Below are 14,008 nucleotides of genomic sequence, written 5' to 3' on the forward strand. Positions count from 1 at the left end.
ACCAGTCGATCATAAGAGCATTCCCTCTTGTTCCTGGCCGGTAGAACCTTGAGGCGAAGCTTGGGCATTTGCTGTTTACGTCGTCCGCGAAGAGGTCTATAGAAGGACGACCCCAAGACTGGAAAATACCTTCTAGCACTTAGTCGTTGAGAACCCAGTCCTCTCGGTCTTCGAAGTGCCGACTTAGTGCGTCCGACCTCACATTCTGCTCTCCTGGGAGGTGGACTGCTTGAACAGACAACTTGCAAGCCAGAAGCCAATGCCAGATGCGCTGAGCTTCCAGTGATAGCGTCCTTGAACGTGTTCCTCCCTGCTTGTTCAAGTAGTAGTGGTGGTGTTGTCCGTTTGTACTAGAACCGCTGCCTCCTGAAGCGAGGGAAGGAATGCTTTGAGGGCCAGGTGGACTGCTCTCAATTCCAGCAAGTTGATGTGGTAGGTGCTCTCTTTGGAAGACCACAGACCCTGCACTTGGAGAGGCCCCATGTGCGCTCCCCAGCCTTGTAGAGACGAGTCTGTGATTATCGTTTGCGCAGGAGGAGATTGATGGAAGAGAACTCCCACCTGCATGTTGTTTCTTTGTCCACCACAGGATGGAAGCTTGAGCCACCTCTGACAAAGTGATATGATCCTCCCAGCGAGCTGATTGCTGGTCCCATTTGTCCTCCAGATCCTGCTGAAGAGGACGCATCCGAAGTCTGGCATTCGGTACCAAGAAAATGCATGTCGCCATCGACCCTAGGAGGGAGGCTATTTTCCGCACTTTCGGAGTCATGCTGCGAAGAACTTACTGGCACTTTAGCGTTATAGAAAACTGTCTCTCCTCCGAAGGAAACACTTTTCCTACTTCGGAGTCTAGCAGAGCTCCAAGGAAGTGAATCTTCTGAGTGGGTTGGGAGACAGATTTACTATAGTTGACATGTAGGCCTAGCGGCTGACATAGTTCTATGCAGGTCTGGAATGGATTCCTTACGTTGTCTGGGGAAGGACCTTTCAACAGCCAATCGTCTAGGTATGGGTATACGAAGACCCCCCTGAGGCGTAGAGCTGCCACCACCACTGCAACACACTTCGTGAACACCCTGGCAGCAGACTTCAACCCAAACGGTAGGACTTTGAACTGGTAGTGGGAGGTCCCCACCCGGAACCGAAGGAATCTCCTGTGATCGAGCCGTATTGGGACATGAAAGTATGCATCTTGAAGGTCCAGCGAACACATGCAATCCCCCTTCCTGAGATGTGGATATATTTGATGAAGCGCCAACATGCGAAACCTTTCTTTTCTGACATGTAGATTGAGTGTCCTCAAGTCCAGAATGGGCCTGTATTCTGCCTTCTGGCCCTTTTTTCTGACCAGAAAATACCTTGAATAGACTCCATTCCCTCTTTGAGCCACCGGCACCCTCTTAATGGCCGATTTTTCGAGGTGTCGCTACTTCTTTCTTTAACAGTTGTAGCTGGTGGCTTGACGTTGGCATCGGAGGAACGGATGGAGGTAGACTACGAAAACGAAGACAGTACCCATTCTGCAGCGTAGACAACACCCATTGATCTTTTGTAATGGCCTGCCACTCTGCCCAATGATGTGCAATGCCTTCCCCCACTGGAGTGGACAACGGCGCTGGGGAAGTGAAGACTCATTGTTTCTGCTGAGGCTTACTGAAGCTGTTGCCTTGGCGCTGATTCCCACCTCCTTTGGAATTGCGCTTCCTTTTATATTGTGATTTTTGTTGGCCTTGTTGGTTCTGACCCTTCTGCTAGTGAGGGGTTTGAACCCTCTGCTTCGAAGAGCCCTTGTTGTCAGAGCGGAACTTCTTTCGGAATTCCTTTTTCTTTTCAAGCCCCACGGCTTTAAGGGTGTCTAACTCCGTTTTCATCCGTTGCATCTCTTCATCAGCACTCGCCCCAAAGAGAGATGTGCCCGAAAAAGGAAGGTTTAGGATTCTGACTTGAGCTTCGGGTTTTAAGGCCGTCCGGCGCAACCATGAGGATCTCCTTGCTGTGATCCCAAGCGCATATCCATGCGCAGCCAGAGTAGCTCCATCTGCTGCCGCCCCTATAACCTGATTAGAGACTTGACTGCCCTCCATTAGAATCTCTTCAAAGTCCTTTCTATCTTCTGGAGGAAGCTTTCCAGAAAACCTCTGAAGCGAGTCCCACAGAGATCTATCGTATCTGCCCAGCAGAACTTCCGCATTGGCGACCTTGAGGAACAAGGCTGAGGTGTTACACACTCTTCTCCCCCATGAGTCTTGCAACTTGCTATCCTTATCCGGCAGTACCGTGGATGAGGAGGCCACCGCATTGGCAGACTTCACCGTCGCCGGAGTCAGGAAAACCTCATTCACCGGATCCATGATGCCCGGGACCAACGGCAGCAAAGGTTTGGGTGCCGATCTGTGCTGCAGGGTTTCAAGGATAACCGTCGTCTTGACCTGCGGAGCGGTCATAGGCACTCCTAGCTTCAGGGGTCCCCTGCCCAAGATGTCTTGGAACGAAAAAATATCCTCAGTTGGAGATATTCTCGATGGTGGGCTGTCTGTACGAGTCGGAGAATAATTCCTGTGAGAGCGGGTCCTCGAACTTGAAGATCTATGAGACCGCCTTCTGCTCCTGGACCTAGATTTTCTCTTACTGGAGCGCACTCTAGAGCGCGACCGCTCTTTGGGGCGGGAGGCTTGTTCTCGATACCCCCTCAAATGGTCCGCCGTCTACTAGTCCGCTGCCCAGTGGTGAAGTGGTCTGTACCATCTTGGGGAAAGACGAACAGAAGGAGACTTCTGGGTGCGATCTCTCACTGGCGAATGTGCCGGAGGAGGTTGATCCGCTTGTCCATGCTGCGACCTTGGAAGAGAATGCCTGGACCGCTCACTGTCCGAGGAGCTGACTTCCCTATCCGAAGACATGTTACTGCGAGATGCCGAGGAGGATGAAGACAGGCTCACCAGAGACAGTCTAGAGGAAGACCTCGACCGACTTCTCTCATCTGAGACCCTTCTCGTTTTGTTGGGAGGATCCTGTACAGAGGACTGCTCCACCTCCGCAGCTGATGCTGATCCTGGGGAACCCTGCTAAGATGTAAGGGCCTGAGGATGGTCCAATGATTGCCTATCCAACTCTTGCACCACCTGCTTCAAAGGTGACCTTCCCTGTGTTTTTGCAGGGGAGACATGCCTTGAATTCGAGCCACCCTGTTCTCTGGATCTCCGCTGACCAGTGGACGGTGGTTTCTTCGACATCGAACGTCTATGTCGTGTAGATGACCTGCGCCCTCTCAACATCGACCGTGATCTCCTAGACGCCGATCTCCAGTGTCTGGGAGACGGCAGAGGATTCTCCGACGTCAAGCGCCGCTGCTCCGACTTCGAATGTTCCCTCGACCTCGAGTGACGATGACTGTCCCTCGACGGAGAATTCCTCGATGTCGAGGGCTTTTTGCCAGATGACAACGGAGGCTGCTTCGACTTCGAACGCCGATGATCTGGCGATGTCGGAGGATGCCTCGACGTTGAATGCTGCTGGGCTGACTCCGACGGAGGCTGCCTCGACGTCGAACGCCGTTGACTGGGTGTCGACGTGGGCTGCTTTGACGTCGAGCGACTATGCCTGATCGCCTATGGAGGCTCCCTCAAAGTCGAATGACCACGACAAGTCGTCGACGGAGGCTGTCTTGATGTCGAACGCCGATAGTCAGGCGTCGATGGAGAAGGCCTCGACGTCACAGCGTGACGATGCTGTTTAGACGCCTGTTGGCTCGCCGTCGAGCTCCTCTGCTCCAACGGCGACCTACTCCTCGACGGTGTCTGTAGCGGAGGTACCTTGTCTCTCGACGCTGAAGACTTCTTCTTCGTCGCCGTCGATTGCTTCTTCGACGCCGAAGGTGAACAAGTCGGGATTCCTCTCAACGTCGACCGCGTCCTGCGACTTTTCTGCTTCTTGGGAGATCTTCCTCTCTCAGAAAGCCCATAAATACAAATTCTCTCTCTGTCTTTGAGAGTTCTGGACGATAAAACCTGACAGTGTTCGCAGGAACTTGAAGAATGAGAGTCTGGCAGGCACAAGATACACACTGGATGAGTGTCAGTCTTGGCCTTCTTCCTTCCACATGAAGGGCATTTGTCAAAGAGAGAAGGCATCTTGACAGAAAAATTACCTTTTTTAAGCCTAAAAAAGTAGTAGTAACCAAAAGACCTTGAGTGAAAGCAAAAACTGTAGTAAAATTAGAATATTTTTGACAGAAAGTCAAAAAGAAAAGGGAGCGGTTTCACCAGGGTCCTGACTGAAGGAGCCGGAAAGAACAACTGACCTAACTGTCACCACTGAGGCATGATGGGAAGCCTGGGGTCATGGCTGCCTTAAAGGCACAGTGCCAGTTTTTGTTGAAAATGGTTTCATTTTCTATGCTATTGTTTTACAATGCAGCCTGAGGGCTAATAATGTCTATTTATTAGCAATTTTCAGGATTTATGATTGGTTTTTCTCATTAAAACACAAAGTTCAAGGGATATTTGACCTAATGTGTTTTTTGTTTCCTTACTAATTGCAGTACATGAACATATGATTACATTGTTTTAGCCTCAGTTTTGGGGCTGCATTGGTGTGAGAAAAATAATATATGTACGTATATATACACACGTGGAGCTTGATATATGTGTTTTTACATATATATTTTTATATTGTTTCCGGGGTCCCGCACATGGGCGGCAATATTCAGTGCTTATGACTATTGATGAGGATCCCCTGGAAGAGAAATGTGAAATTCTTCCTTTAAATAATTTATGTTTCCACGCTGACTTTACTGCATCCTCATTTCATTGGAACTCAGATAAAATGAAATATCTTGGCTTATTGTTCTCTGATTCTGTTAAGAATTCTATCACTTTGAATTTGAACTCCTGGTCTACAACTTTACTCGAGCTTACGTCTCATTGGAATCCCTTATTTTTATCCTGGTGGGTTCGTCTTGATTCCATCAAGATGATGCTTGTTTCCATTATGTTATTTTATATTTCCAACATGCCTTTTAATATTCCCAGTTATTTAAAAAAAAAACTACTCAATTTGTCCAATTTTTTATGGAATGGGAAAAAATCTAGGATGTCTTTGTGTAGACTTAAAAAACAAAAACATTTGGGAGGTGATAATTTTCCCAGACTTAATCAAGGCATTCTGTCTTAAACATTCGGCCTTTTTATTGCAAGACAGCGATGTAGTATCTGTACCTTTATAGGCGGACCTGGACAAATCTTATTTCAGTTCTTTCTCCTTGTTAGAATGTTTATCTTTTTCATCTAAACCCTCTTTCCTATCTCCTCCAATTTTTAAGAATACACACAGGATTCTTTCTCCCATCTTTAGGTCACTCGAGTCACCTAGAGAGAAATTTTTAGCTTTTTCTATTTGGTATGTTTTGATTAAGGTCAATAATAGTTATATTTTGGAAAGCTTGGTATTCTAAGGGACTGAAATCTCTCTCAATTATATCATGAGGGTTCCAGTCTTCCCTATTCAGAAGCTCAAACGCTCTTCATTTCCAATCTCATATGAAATTAAATATAGATGACATCTCAGCAATACAAATGGCTACTCACAATTTATCTTCTGAACAAGTATCTCCCTTTTCTTCATCTTCGTTTTGCAAGTTATTAGATACATTACCTTCTGCTTCTCAATTATATAAACATATAACTAATTCTAGTGGCTAGAGATAAAACTGAAGTGGAACTTTGTTGGGAAATAGATCTTCAATATATTTCTTCTATCTCTCTTTGGAATATGATTCAGTCTACAATAAGAAAGTCTTCTAGCACAGCTAACACAACTCAAACATTTTTTATATATAATAGATTTATTACACCTGTTAGACCCCACATATTCGATCCTAGACTATCTCCCAAATGCTGGTCCTGTGGTTATCCATTTGCAGATCTTAAACATGTTATTTGATTGCCCTCATTTCTGACTTCTGGTTCAAAGTTTGGAAACCGATTAATTTGATTCTTAACTCTCATTCTCCTTTTAATTGTATTAAACTTTTTCTGGTCAGCGCCTCTTATTGGTCATCTCAATCTGGTGATACTTATATAATTGATTTACTTCTAGCAGTAGCTTTCCAGCAAACTACCAAATCTTGGAAGGATTCTTTTCAAGTATCCTTTTAAGCATGGTGGTATGGTGTCTGTTATCATCAAAGACTTGATAGGGCAAACATACACCCTGTTTTGTTAGCTATTAAAAGAGATCTCTTAAGGCTCCCAGTCACTTCTTTTTTGGATAAATCTGCTCATACCGCATATTCACATAAACCCAGACTTAAAGAAATACCTAAACCTCCATGATGTATTCTGGTTAAGAACTTTTGTCCTATTTTATTAGGTTATGTTTTACTCTTCTAAATTTCCATTGCCTATCTCACTTTTTGTGATACTATTGTTCTCATTTACGCCTTTCTGCTTGTGTTATACTGTTTCTTTTTTCAGGATTTGTGTTTATCTGCTCAATGATTTTTTTTTGTTCATTTAAATGTTATCATTGCAAATTATTTTAATAAACTTTCACTTTCAACTTAGTATTATATTTAGGTTTCAGAGGTACAAACATTGCAGTTGTAGCAAGTAAATAAATGGATATGAAAACCGCTTTGTAAAGGAAAAAAACTCCCATTGGTCATTGAGAACCTGCAAACCATGAAGCATTTAGAAAAGCCGATTCAGGCTTTTGGCACCAATGCGTCCTGCCTGAATAAATAAAGATCTTTCTTGAGTAGGCCAGTATGCAAGCACTAACCAGCAGTACATGTGGGAGGTCAGGTTCACTAGCATTTCAGAACCAGTGGCATAGGCTTGGCTCAGTGCTCTTTGATTTGAGAAGGACTTGATGGGCGTTTCTAGTCAGACTTGTAGTGCTCGTCAGTTGTATGTGGGCCAGCACCAGTGACTACGGGAAAAACACTATCTCCCATAATGGTCTATAGAAGACATCTAAAATGTAGTCAGGCCAAAAGAGAATAATGCCTGATCGGCACTTCATGGATTCCTCAGGCAGAAATAGGTCCATTTGATAACGGCGGACATGCCTGTAGCAGAAACCTCTTCTTAAAGGGCACCTTGATATTCCAGTAAATTCCCATCCAGGTGGCAGCAAAGAAAGTGGAGTCCTTGTCAGACGGAGCTAATAAGAGAACGTGGTGCTAGAAGCTCAATATCAGTACTTTTGAGCTTAGGTTTTGTGGGCACTGTAAAGTATACCCCACAAAAGACATGGTTAGCCAGTACCAAAGAGCTTGTAGAAAGATCCCTTCACCAGTCGTAGGGGGAAAGAGCCAAAAAAAGATCACCAATTCAAGATGTGAGGGAAAACCAAGGTGGCTGGGGCCTCAATTTCTACATTCAAAAGCTGGCTAGCTATTTGAAAGGGTACAAACTTAAAGGTTACTTAAACTGCTTTCTTTGTTCTACTAACCAGGAGTAGAGTTTCAAGGCTCTTAGTCACGCTGGGGGTGCTCAGGCAGTGTACCCTGTCACTACAGGACCAAAAGGAGGAGTAAGCCACAGAATCTAATCTCATGGAATGATAGCATATTGCTTCTGAAAGCTATGCACATTTTGAAGATATGTCCCATAAGAATTGAAGCGAGATATGGAGAAGCCCACAGATGAACATACATTCATAATTCCATTTAAAAATGTAACTCTTTGCTGTACAAGTAACAGTCATGTACCAGGTCTGAGAACAGGACATACCAGTGAGGGCTTTAAATTAGTCGGACAATTGAAACCATTTATAAGTCAACCAGTTCACATTTAAATACAAGCTATTCAAATGATTAAGAGAAACACTGTATTCTGAAGTTGGAGCATAACCTTTTTTTTTATAGAACCTCAAACATAGTTTTATATTCTGGATACATTATTTCAGTTGACATTTTTTCATCACCTTTTATTTTAGTCTTAAATGTAAGATTACAGAGATATTAAAAAGAGCAGCATACTTACAATTTGCAAGACACTTCATAGCCGACAGGACCCAATGAGGAAGGTCATCTGTATAAAAGTCAAACAATGTTTACAATAGTTTCCTTTAAAGTGTACAGTTTTACTTTGGTACATTGCATAAATGGTAACAGGTTCAGAGCAGCAATAGTAATTTGGCACAAAACAAAAAAAATTATTTTCCCTAAACCTTCAGTGGAAATTAATTCTATGATATCAACATGTATGAATTAATCATGTCATTCCCTCCACCCCCTCTTGATTCGCTCTCCCTTTGTAGGTGCCTGTCAAACATATTAAATAAAAACTAGCTTTAGATCAAATTTAGGCAATGGGGTCTAGGGATAAACTGGGTCAATCAAACCAAGGCTCACAGCACATCATAAATAATTTGCATTTCACACCATTCCATTTCAATCTTCTGACAGAACTAAGAGAATATGCTTACGTTTAAAACATTTACAGTCTCTGAACACTATTTACAGGTGCTGAAAAGCAAGACTGCATAGCACAAAGCCTCATGAATGCACCCTTTTCTCAAAACACATATTACCACTCTAGTGGCCAAGTGTTTGTACAGATCCATAGGTGTGTAGGAGGAAACTAACAAAGTGCTCCACTGAAAGGTGAATGCTCCACTGAAAAGTGAAGCGTTAAAACTAGAAGTCAAACACTACATTTAAAGGCAAACTAGCATTAGCAAAGACAATAGGTCTGGACATAGCAAGTGTGCAATTTTTATGCACACATATGCAAGAGAAATTAAGTTTAGTAAAACAAAATTAAAAACACCTCTAGCTAAAGGTGGTGGGCAAGTGCTTTAAAATAAATACATGATTTAAAAGTGAACCATAACAGGGTTTGATCCACTAGCTATGGCAGTGAGCCACAATATTCTGAGGCTGGATATTCACACGATCAGTATAATTATTATTATTTTTTTGAAAACACAATGTTCGAAATGGCCACTGGCTGAAGTGAGCTGACCGCCTGGTCAATGCTGAAGGCTGTTGTGAGAGGATGCAAAATTTAAATGACACTTAAAAATGCCAGTGTATGAAAAGGGTTTAACCAAAGATATACATACTATATATACGCCCCATCTCACTGCAGCCTTACTTCGCTAAAATAGCAGAGAAGGTAGTCAACACCCAATTGACAGCTCACAATATTAAACATAACCTATTTCACCCTACTCATTCGGGTTTCCGTGCCACTTACATCAATGGCTGAGTTTGTCCATCCTGGCATTCAGAGAACCTTCCAGGTGTTGAATCACCAGGATTATGCCTGCTGTACCAGCCATGACCAGAGATGCAGGGCCTCTCGACAAACGGTCCACGACCCCAACCAGCCCTGCTCATTTGCAGTACCACATGGCGGTGGAGTGGTTTGTGAACACCTGCACTAACTTCCCCTTGACAAAGGGAAGAAATGCCTTTAATGCCAACTGAATTGCTCGGAGCTCCAACAAATGTATATGGGGTCGCAACTCCACCAGAGACTAGTTTCCCCTAATCTCCACCTCTCCCAGATGGTCGCCCCATCCCAGAAGTGACTCATCTGTCACAACTGTGAGAACTGGTTGGGGAAGGGAGAGGTGTCTGCCATTGACCCTATTGCGGTTCATCAACCACCACTGCAAATCTTTTGTAGTTCCTTCTTAGATCTGAACCACATCAGTGAGATTCCCCTGATGCCGTGCCCACTGTGGTTATGAAGCGGCTGGGATGGGAGGGGCTGATGCACCTCATTTGCTGCGTACTCTGGCCTCCTGGGAAGTTGAGTCCTGCTCCTGCGTCAATCCGGCAAGTCTCCCCATGGACAAATCTCCTCCTGCGATGTGGCACTTTGAAGGGTGGACAGAGTCAGCACATGCCCAGCTTGCAGGTTTGAGTATTAAAGAGTATAGGTTTGGCCTATAACAAAAGCATTATTACTGTTCTGAATCACATGTAAACACCAAGAATCCTGAAAAACACAAACACCGGGAACTCTCTACTGCCTTCATGAGGGCTGGTGACATATTTATGTTATACAAGCACCACCTGATTTTCTGAGCCCTGCAGTGTATACACGCAATAAAGTTCACTCACTTTGAAGGGTGAACAGAGTCAGCACATGCACAGCTTGCATGTTTGAGTATTATTGAGCATGCGTGGAGATAGACACTGTGTCAGCACAGGCGCATTACATCAGACAGGCAGTGTTATTGGACACCTAGGGGGCTTTGGAAGATGATTAAGGCATTTCCAAATAGTATTTAAACATGACGATCTCCTGCCGTCGGTACATCCGGTTATAACTTTAGCGTACCGACGGAGAGGTAAGGCGGGAGAGGACTGGGATGTTAGCTTTGTACACTCAGGGCTTAGCGTGCCTTTATAATAGAAAACTGCAGTATATTTATTTTAATTAACATAGTACGCTAACTGACTTGTATTTCACTCGATTATACAATACATAGCATTTACCAACGTGTCACTAGTGCAGGAGAATACTAGTTGGCTTTTGTGTGTACAGAGCTTAGCACAAGTCTTTATGAGAAAATTTCTTTGTGCCTTTTTGTTTATAATATACTTAAAGCCATATCACTAAGTTTGGTGTCAGTTACTCCTGTACCATCAGCCCCTATCCCCTCTAGTATAGCATCTGCACCAGAAGTAATTCCTACCAACAAAAATCTGGATAAAAACCCATCCAAAGATGTTCTTAATTTACCTCCGGAAGCATGCCCATACGCTGTAATCTTAGCTGGTGTCCCCTCCTTGAAGAAAGACCAATCAGAATCATGGGAACAACTTAAAAATAAGAGTACTGATTGGCTAACAAAATACAAGGGCTTAGGGGCGGAAAACGCCAATGAAATGTTAATGGTGCGATGTGTAGGCTGGGTGGGTCCTTCTGAAAAGAATATTTCCGGCGACTGTGTAGATGTAAATTTTAGACGTCACCCTTGGTGAAATTGCTATTGAGATCACAAGTCAATTCTAACACTGCCCTAACCAACATACATTCTTTACCATTGGGCTTATTTTATAAACCCCACTAGGCCCACGTACTTCTCCTATACCAACATGGCACACACAGAACCGGGTTTCTGCTTTGTCCAGTCTGGAGAGTCAGGATTGACTACTGAATCACCAACCGACTTGCATATTAGAGACAGCAGACCCTGTAATAATACATTTAGCCGCTAGTAAACTTACAACCCCAGATTCGAATCTAAATTTTTTGAGCTGGAATATTGCAGGTTTAAGATCCAAGATGAACTCCACAGAGTGGGTTGACTTGGTTAGTAATTATGACATCCTGATGTTTCAGGAAACATGGTGTACAGATGAATTATTTTTAGAAGGCTTTCTGTGTCATAAAAGTATTGTTAAGAGACCAACAATAGGACGCCCATGCAGGGGGTTGTCAACATGGTTAAAGATATCGGCCGAGGGTTGCATGAAGTCTGTAATGATAAATAATGAAAATTTTCAAGCCACTTTTTATTCACGGGGTGCTACCATATGCTTAATTAATTTTTATAATAATGATTTTACGTCACTACCAAATATACATTTTATTAAACTGTTTGAATTTACTGATGAATTGAATGATGAGCAGAGGTATGGCAATATAGACTGAATACTCCTAGGTGGGGATTTTAATGCCCGATTACATAGTGGCATTGATAATATTAGTACTAACCCTGCTAGGACGATCCCTTGTAAAAGAGGGGAAGAACTTCGTGATCATCTATCCCCCCGCAATTTGATTAATGTAATGGAAATGGTTGGTGTCAATCCAACGAAGGGTCCATTGCCTACATATCGAGGACGTGGTTGCTCATCCACTATTGATTATGTTTTTATATCATACACACTGGTAAATTTTTTAGTAAAGGCTGAGGTCTTATGTGCAAGTCAAGGTGATCATAACCCAATTTTAACAACTATTAGACTTTGTTCAAAATTCATTGCCCAAAAGGAAATAGGGGCTAAACATCTGGTGGCATCTACTGACAAGCTCAGATTGATATGGAAGGGTATAGACAATAAATCCCTCTTTGTACGCATGATAAGAACTTATTACGCACTTGTAGATATGTGCTTGTCAAGTAGCAATCTAGGCGGTGAGATTATTGAGGCTTTTAGTGGTCTATGCAGTGGAATCAAACACGTAACCTCTAAGCCTATCACTAATGTAACGCATCTGGAAGATCTTCACGTCTTTATTTCTTTGCACTGGAACTTTGCCGCATCTCCATCGCTGCAACATTGCTTGTTGTGGAAGCGCAACACATCGTAAAGTACATTGAAGCAAAGTGTTGCATCTTAAGAACTGAACTAAGCTAAAACGACCTTCTTAACCCTTTCGATGCTCATGACGGAACGGTTCAGTCATGATCATCGGTCGGGCTGTGCTCATGACGGAACCGTTCCGTCATGACCACACCCATTAACATTGGGCCCCAGCACCGGCGATAAATCGGGGCAGCACGGATGAGGTTAAGTATAGTATTGTTTATTCTGGTCATTTATGGTCTTGTGGTAAATTACATAAAGAGTACTTATTTTTAATATAAACCTGGTGTAGTGTCCATCTGTAGTGTTGTTACTGGGTTACTGTATGCGGTCACAAATGCTTTACACACTGCCTCTGAGATAAGACTGTCTACTCATGCCAAGCTACCAAGGGGGTGGGCAGGGGTTATTTTAGGAGTTTACCCCTTACCCTGACTGGAGGCAAGGGTGTAGGAGAGTAGGGTCTGCTATCCTAGGGTCCCCCCAAATATTTGCTTTTTGCTTCACTGGTTTATGACTTAATGTGACTGTGGGCCTGCTAATCAGACCCACAGCCTGCTGTTCTCTCTCTAAATTACAGCCAATGCACCCTAGGTGCATTATGAATTGGAACTGGTTCACCTTATTGGCCCCTGTAACAGTGTACCCTAGGTACCCAGGGCATAGGTGTTTCCAAGGTCTACCAGGGACTGCAGCATGTATTGTGCCACCCCTGGCCTGGCCTCCATATTTGACACAACTGGCTGATCACTCAGCTGGGGTAAGTTGGTGTAATCACCTCTTACTTAGATATAGTATCCCTATATCTAACCTTAAACTGGACACATATGTTCCTATCAGCCACTCCTATGGAAGGCCTCTTCAATCCTGGAGGCAGAGTGCTTGGAAATATGTGAGATGGTGCTCTAGCATGAGCTGAGCCTGTCTGCAGCTGCCGGGAACCACTCCCTTAGCTGTTCCGGGTTATTCCCATACCATATACTCTTAAGTGCATTATAATCCTCGCAGTTATATGCTAACTTTGGTTTGGCTTCATCAAAAGTGAGTAAGGTGTCATACGATTTGGAATACTATCCCCTCGACATTTCTGTCGACGGGGATAGCATTCCCCCCTTCTAGAGGGACACGACATGTGCGTAGCCTTAACCCCGGTTAAAGTTACCCAGAGCCTCAGCATCACAAAATGGATGCTGCCACCACAGACAAGTCTGATTCCTGCTGCTGGGAGTCCTTCCAGCGAGGGAGGCTTGGACAAAGGGTTTCCTGCCTTGGGAGGAGCGAGCACCACCCCAGACAGGATTTAGTGTATTGGGTAGGACATGGCTGAATAGATTGAGACATGCCCGGGGCACAAAAGGTGTCCCTGTGCATAAGCCAGTCCAAACCGGTCCTGGGACTTTCCAGACCCAGGCCTAGCGAGGAGCTGGACAAAGGAAAGGGGGTGCAACCGCCCCCCTTCCTGGTCCCACCCAGAGGAGGGACCTAGCAGGTGACCCACCCCTCAGATTGGGAATAAGAGTGGGAGTAGTGCCATAGCACCTCAGATCACCCTGAATCAACTTTAAACGAAGAAGACGACTGGACTTCGACATTCTGCTGCACAGAAGACTGAAGAGAATCTCCCTTGTGGCCTAGGAGTGGCCACCCTGTGAACACAGGTACCAACCAGCGAATCGACGTCTGCTTTGCCGCCGCCTCCCGCCGGAGCCCGAGCCCAGAGCCTGA

General features: G+C 44.3%; 1 protein-coding gene across 1 annotated transcript in view; it reads right to left on the minus strand.

Annotated features, from left to right (window-relative positions):
- Positions 1-14,008, minus strand: part of DEPDC1 (DEP domain containing 1) — a 319,914-nt gene that overhangs the window by 132,000 nt on the left and 173,906 nt on the right. Inside the window, exon 6 of the mRNA XM_086953850.1 lies at positions 7,992-8,039. Within this exon, the coding sequence (XP_086809976.1) occupies positions 7,992-8,039 (48 nt within the window). The remainder of the gene's footprint in view (positions 1-7,991; positions 8,040-14,008) is intronic.

Source organism: Lissotriton vulgaris, chromosome 1_1, assembly GCF_964263255.1.
Source record: "Lissotriton vulgaris chromosome 1_1, aLisVul1.2, whole genome shotgun sequence".
NCBI classification, from domain to species: Eukaryota; Metazoa; Chordata; class Amphibia; order Caudata; family Salamandridae; genus Lissotriton; species Lissotriton vulgaris.